Below are 6,911 nucleotides of genomic sequence, written 5' to 3' on the forward strand. Positions count from 1 at the left end.
TAAGCTGCTACACCTTGAGGCCTCGATGAAGCTTGAGCTGCGCGCGTTGGGTCATGCATCTTGATGGTGGATCACCGTTGAGCTCCTGCTTCGAACAGCAACCAAACGCCTTCACACTCACTTCAGGCCAACCATGAACTGGAAGCTAAGCGCGACCTACTAGCTGTGTTGTGTGGTCACAGAGTGGGCGCAGAAAAGGGAGCACCGTCATGTCCGTTCGTAACTGTTGCTGGTCATGCTATGTGAATTCCTCGAAATCACAGCAGATCAGACAATACAGTTCTATCGCATGAGTCACTAAGGCATCTTCATGCCAGCAGCCTGCAGCCCAAGCCGCTCTTCTTCTTGTGCGAAACACAGGAGTTTGATGAATTTTCAAGACCTTTCGAGATATGCTGTCCTGTCCAAAGCACTTTGTGTGTGGACCGTAATGGGATGCCGTTTTATGACTTGAAGCCTTCCGAGATTCCGTCATCGAGATTCTAATGTCAATGAGCTGGGCAGCAAATTTACTCACTAAAGCAGAATAAAAGGCACTGCAGCTGATGACGTTTACACTTCATCAGGGCGTGCAGGTCAGATGACTTTTGGTGGCAAGGCTTCGCGCGTTCTTGTGCATCACAAGTGTGCACCCGCCTACAGCCTTTGATAAATTGCAACCAATGAAAACAGAGCACCACAAATGTAGGAACGTGGCTTGCAGGCCACAACTACGCCTCAGTCGCCTGCACCTATTTATGCAGCCTTGCAAGAAATAATATATAGGCCGCGGCTTATGGAAATCAAGACAAGTAGTGGACTAATTAGGCGGGCAATTATTGTGTGGCTCGCCAGAAACAAATGGTTCTTCGGTGTCCTGAGTCGAGGCTCGTGATATCGTAAGCTTGTGCTACGCACCCCCTATACACAACTCAGATGCCAACAGTACAGCTAAAATTGCACAATTCATTGCAGGTGATGCATTTGTTGTAACTGGAGCTCTAACGAAACGCGTGCACCGAATGTCTGACTGTAGAACAAACAGCCAATCCCATAAATCGCCATACAGCCATGCCAAATGACTGCGTGCCTACGATAAAAGCGTTATGCGCATTTGAGTTGCTTTATAGACCGAAATAGCGGAGTGATGGAGGATGCAAATTCCGGGGGCCAAAAATAGCTACTGCGCCATCCTCTGCTTGCATCACGCGTGAAAGGGTTGCCGCCAAAAACACTACTTTTAGACCTAGGTTCTGTAAAAGGAGCGCATTTTGGGGCAACTTTGCACCGAAGTCACGCCGAGAAGTGGTTTGCTTCTGCGATGCGTTGCACTCAACGTCAACTATAGCATCCCATTTACTGCTAGCTCACCCAGCATTATATCTGCAGAGCACACTACTGGTGTAACTGTTGTTGTTGTGTTTAATCAATCTCTATACAATTGAAATTCAGTGCTCGATCGTGGACCGACGACGTGCACATTACTGCGGACGTCAGTAGTAAAAGCGGCACCTTAGTAGCTGCATCGTGCTCCAAAACGAACGGTCGTGTTCACCGTCTAGGTACTGTTCACACCCAACTGGAAAGCCCAAACGAAAGTGAACTGCTGTTTAGCTAGTCAGAATTGACATTATATCTGTATCTGCGACCCTAATCAGCATCCGACAATACGCGTCTCTTCAGTATAAAATTCCCCATTTCCACGTAATTTTCCTTGGAAGTTTCTACGAATGCACGTGGCCAAAAAAGCAACAAACCCATGAGGGCAAGAAAATTCAAGTGTACCTCCGCAAACCAGTAAATGCGTTACACCTTGCACAGAAACCCTGAAAAGGAGGCCACTTGATCCTTGCTGATGCGTCTAAACATACTCTCTAATTTCCAGCGCAGCCATTAACACGAAAAAATAGAAAGTAAAAGGTCACCTTGAACTGAGGGGCTCCAACGCCAAAATTTGGGAATTTCAAGTGTTTAGCTGTCAATTTCTGTACGGGCGTCGAACGTTAATTGTGGCACTACGTACAATCTATTTAACAAGGAAGCGGTCGCATTGAAGACCAGCAGTTTATACGCCTTCATTTACTCTCGCTGTTTCCAGGATAAATACCTATGCGTTCTTCAAGCACGCCGCTCGTTCGGCACACAAAAAAGACTAATTTACCCAATAACGGAGCTGCACATAATGCCATGTAATTATTGCATGAACTGGACTAAAAACCGGCAACAGATTCTGCTCCTATAGGAATGGCTGCCTGAAGAGCTCCAAAATTCATCTTCTACATGCATACGTCGAACAGGAAACTTAAACTTACCATTTCAAGTGTTGGAGAGACCGCCATCAGATTTATGGAGCGGATAGGCTCATACAGCATCAGTGATACGACACAACGCCGAAGCCTCTAGAAAAGTCGTACAGTTATTCATGTCGATCACCAAATCATAGAGGCAATAGCTCGTAGCGAAATGCACAAGTAACCTTCCGCAACGCACGCTAAGCAATGAACTTCAACTTACCACTAAAACGATTCGAAATATACCTTCTCAAGAGCATAGAAAGCTATGAAGCTGCCAACACAGATCGAAACATATTCGCATCGGTGACCACACAAAGGACAGGCTAACCCACGCTTTCCTCTTGCACACCAAGTCACTGTGTTTCACAGTCAAACTGCCTGGAAATGACGAAGCCTCGCACACGACTTCATTTGCGCGACAGTATCTGGGGCGCTTGTCTGCCTTTCAGACACACAAATATTCACGCAGCAGTGGCCTCTAAGTTGCAATCAAATTCACTGTCCAAACCAAATCACTTTTTGGCAGGCGCATCTTCAAACAGTAACGCAGTCCCAAACACCAAACAAAACAGTTGTGTAAGCGAGGATGATATTGCAATGAATACAATGTACAAGGCACTTCAAACGAAAAACTGTCCGCATTTGCACCAAACTACGTTGCCTTACCCACCCTGTTGTAAAAGTTGGGTTCAATATGTCTTACGCGACTACCACTCCACTAATGGCCTGCAACGCTGCAGCAGTTAACGAGATGCATTGGTAAATGCTTGGTGCAACTTATCAGACACCAGCCACTCTCTATGCCAACGAGTCTGTAATGAACTTGAGTATGTTACACTGTACGGTCAAATCGACTCGTGTTTGTGTGCCGGCGAAGAGATGAATCAGCGTAGTCCGTTCGCCGTTTTGTGGATGATTTTAGAGCAGCGCATGACGCTTCATCATCTAGATACCACAAGACATTCTTTAGTCAGGCTCCAAACCTCCCCTGACCACACTTCGAAAATGCCCCGATGTAACCCGTGGAATACCAGCCAACGCCTTTGCGCAAGTTAACAGCGAACGCCAAAACGCTAGAATGACCGAAGTTGGTGCCTTAACAGTTGAAGGAAAGTAATGCATACCGAACTCGGGTTTTTGCTTCGGCCGTGTACTTTGCTGCCTACTTTCTTCAAACATTAACGTTGCAGAATAATAACAGCACAAATACCACAAGAGAACCCGTGCATTGACTTATATGCGGCGATCCCTGACTGATGCATACTTCACGACCCTGGCACTGCTGCGGTTTCCCTTCGGTGTCCTGAAAAGAGTCCGGGTGCTAAGCTAATAGCTGCTGGTAGCCTAGAATTTTGCGCGCGAATGCCGGTAGATGTACCTGAAAGTAAGTTTCAAGGCCACACACACCCGGCCTGCAAAGTGGGCCTGCAAAGTGGAGACGTGCCTTTGCCAGAACTCATTGTTTCACTCACTCGCCTAACGAATTCGCACTACAGACGATAAAGTACCATGAAGCAAAGCAATCAATACTCACGCCCTTCAAAGGAAAACATGGGTACGAACGGCTTCGCTTTCGTGGTTGGCTGCGCACAGTACCCGTGAACAACATGGCAGCCGTGAACAGCATACCACTCGCCATATGCGTCCGTTTGAGCTCCATCGTATCCCTTATTACACATTTTCATGGCGCAATTCCAGCAGTCCCTGAAACTGCCGTAGTCGAAGCAGGTGCCAAACAGTCTGCTAAAGTTGCAAACAATCACGCGAGTTAAGCTGTTTACCGTGCCTCTGCGTAAGCCCGGGAACCAGACAAGTCACTCGTCGCAAGCATGGCAGCACACGCGGCCAATGCAAATGTATTGCAGCAACAGTACCCATGAATCGCCATACTGCAGAATATGCGTTCCGCCTCACGATTGACCAGCACTGTGAGTGGAAGAGCATTTCGATGATACATGTCCGCGCTGTGGACAAAAACTACGAGCAAACCCAGCGGCTCCAAACTGGTCTCACATGCACTTCAACTGCTACCCGAAAGCGCCATCTACACAAGATGGCAGCAATATTTAAAGGCTACACAGTTCGGCAGTAATGAATTCAGAAAGACACAAGCTGGCATGTTTTCCGTTATAAGCACGTGTCCAACGACGCTCCGCATTGTCACTCCGCTCATCCATTGCGAAATTGTGACAGTTAGCGAGATGCACTGTTAAAGCTTCGATGAAACCCACCAGACGTCAGCCATCCTCCATACAATTCCAGCCGACATCAATGTGTCTATGAGGAATTTGAGCTCGTTGCAACCATGCTGCCAAGGTGGCTCGTGTTTGTGTGTTTGCGAAGCAGCACCAGACACCCCGCCAGACAATCAGCCAATCTTTCTTTGGTCGCGAAAGGCCCACCGACCGCATGGCGCAAAAACATCTCTGTACTACACAGAATGCCGGCTAGTGTCTACTCGAGCGGCAGATCACAGTGTAATATGTAACTGCTAGGCAAAGCCACTTCAGTGTACATTAACCTACTTCCTTCGAACCAAAAACTGATGACAGAGCTACAAATAAACTCACGTACGAACCACAACGGCAATATTTCCTGTCGTGTGAATATTTTATATCTCAGGCAGCATTTGACAAGCTTCTTGGTGTCCCAGAATCACACTTCACGTTCTGGACAATGCATACAGGACACTAAATACAGGCAGCTCTCATGTGCCATCTATTTTGGATGCAATGTGCAGGCTTAATTTCAATTGTTCCTGTTGCGAATAGACATAGACTTCTTTCTTGCGTTAGCAAAGTCTTTCGCCAACTTCAGGCTTCGACTTGAGCGGGCACGTTTGCGTAGACAAATGTTGCTCCACATATACTTGTGAACACCGGCACATGAGACTGCATCAAGGTTTAGAGCAGCAATTACACCATTCATATTTTCGACATACACGTGCTCCAACGCTCCCTAGACCAGCAGATCACTGACAATCTATTTCGTAGTGCTTCAACCGTTTGCTACAATCCAGAAGCCAGTCATTTCGCAGTACTGCTGCTATAACTTGTTGAGTGGCTACCGCAACGCCTCGACCCAAAAAAGAAAGAGTAGCATTCCCCAGCCCCAGTTCAGCATCTCTACACAGGGAAGCTCAACAAAAGCCACCTGCTCGCCCCAGCAGTGTTTGCTTCACGCGAAAGGGCACATGAAGAGCATAAGTTCAATCTGGGCCTAATGGCGCCCATCATACCTGAGTGTGTCGTTCAAGTGCGAACTGTCGCAGAACTGCCGCATCTGGTCCACAGTGAAATGCGCCTGCACCGCAGTACGCCACTTTTCCTGATCGACAAATCTACTGGCTTCCAAGGGTGAGTTTCGCGATCACTCTGGCCTTCCGCCCGTAAACAAAATGCCATATCAAAGCGGGCTGAACAATGACGTCTCCGCAGGTGCGCAGGTACGCACAAGCTGCATTAAGACCCGAGGGACGCACTCAATGTAGCGTGTTGCGTGTCTGCTCCATGCAAATGCATCCCGGCAGATTGCGTCAATGCCTGGCAACAGCGGCTTTGTTGCCACACGTCAGCGGGTCTGCACGTCGTCGGCAATGCCTGGTGACTAGTGCAGAAACGGTCAGAACGGGTTAATTCACAATGCAGTAGCTACAGACCAACGGTGGCAAGCCGCAAATTAAAACATCTCGATCTTTTCCCATGATTCAGCATGCGGCATTGCTGCACTGAATATCACAGCAGTTTTCGGTGTAACTTGCATCCTGTGAAGTTGCCCGGATGAACAAGCGTGCAGACGTTAATGTAAGAAATCTTGCCACCACTCGATATTTGTGCTTTTACAGAATCCACCTTCAAAACTTGTGTGTTTGGTGCGCTGGACAAAACGTTCATATGAGTGGAAGTCCCTGCGCCTGCGCGTGCTTGTGAAGGTGCCGATGAGACATTTGCCGTTCGGCTCATTCGGAAGCGCTTGCAAAGCACCAATCGCCGCCAGCTGACCTGATTTAATTTCAGTCTGCCCTTGTTCTAAGGGTGTATCCGGGACTACAGAACTAGCCGCGAATGATGCTCTGCCTTGCAAGCAAAGGGCAGAGAAGACAGACACAATTTGTACTTCCTAAGGAAAGCAAGAACGCGGAATAAACTAACGAAGCCAAAAAGCTTGGGACTGCCATTTCACATACGCCCTTCGACCCAGCAAAACCAAAACAATGACGAAGCGGTCAAAAAGTCACAATCCGCGCTGGTTCTATCGACAATGTCGCCCCTCACATGGCGAGGCCCCGCCATCCTAGGAGACGAAGTGTATAGCGCCCGCAAGTCGGCACAGTTTGCCGTCGGTGTGCATGGTGCTTTTCGAGTTGTGTGCACTTTCAGCGTCTAAAAGGGTTAAGCTGCTACACCTTGAGGCCTCGATGAAGCTTGAGCTGCGCGCGTTGGGTCATGCATCTTGATGGTGGATCACCGTTGAGCTCCTGCTTCGAACAGCAACCAAACGCCTTCACACTCACTTCAGGCCAACCATGAACTGGAAGCTAAGCGCGACCTACTAGCTGTGTTGTGTGGTCACAGAGTGGGCGCAGAAAAGGGAGCACCGTCATGTCCGTTCGTAACTGTTGCTGGTCATGCTATGTGA

At 48.2% G+C, this 6,911-nt stretch overlaps 1 protein-coding gene across 1 annotated transcript; it reads right to left on the bottom strand.

Annotated features, from left to right (window-relative positions):
• Window positions 1-4,928: 4,928 nt before the first annotated feature.
• Window positions 4,929-4,991, bottom strand: ENH_00017040 (hypothetical protein; the record flags this gene model as incomplete). Its single annotated transcript, XM_013579247.1, has 1 exon — window positions 4,929-4,991. One exon carries the CDS (start codon window positions 4,989-4,991, stop codon window positions 4,929-4,931), a length of 63 nt encoding a protein of 20 aa, XP_013434701.1.
• Between the last annotated feature and the right edge of the window lie 1,920 nt (window positions 4,992-6,911).

Source organism: Eimeria necatrix, genomic scaffold, assembly GCF_000499385.1.
Source record: "Eimeria necatrix Houghton genomic scaffold, Enh_scaff1552, whole genome shotgun sequence".
In the NCBI taxonomy this organism is placed as follows: domain Eukaryota; phylum Apicomplexa; class Conoidasida; order Eucoccidiorida; family Eimeriidae; genus Eimeria; species Eimeria necatrix.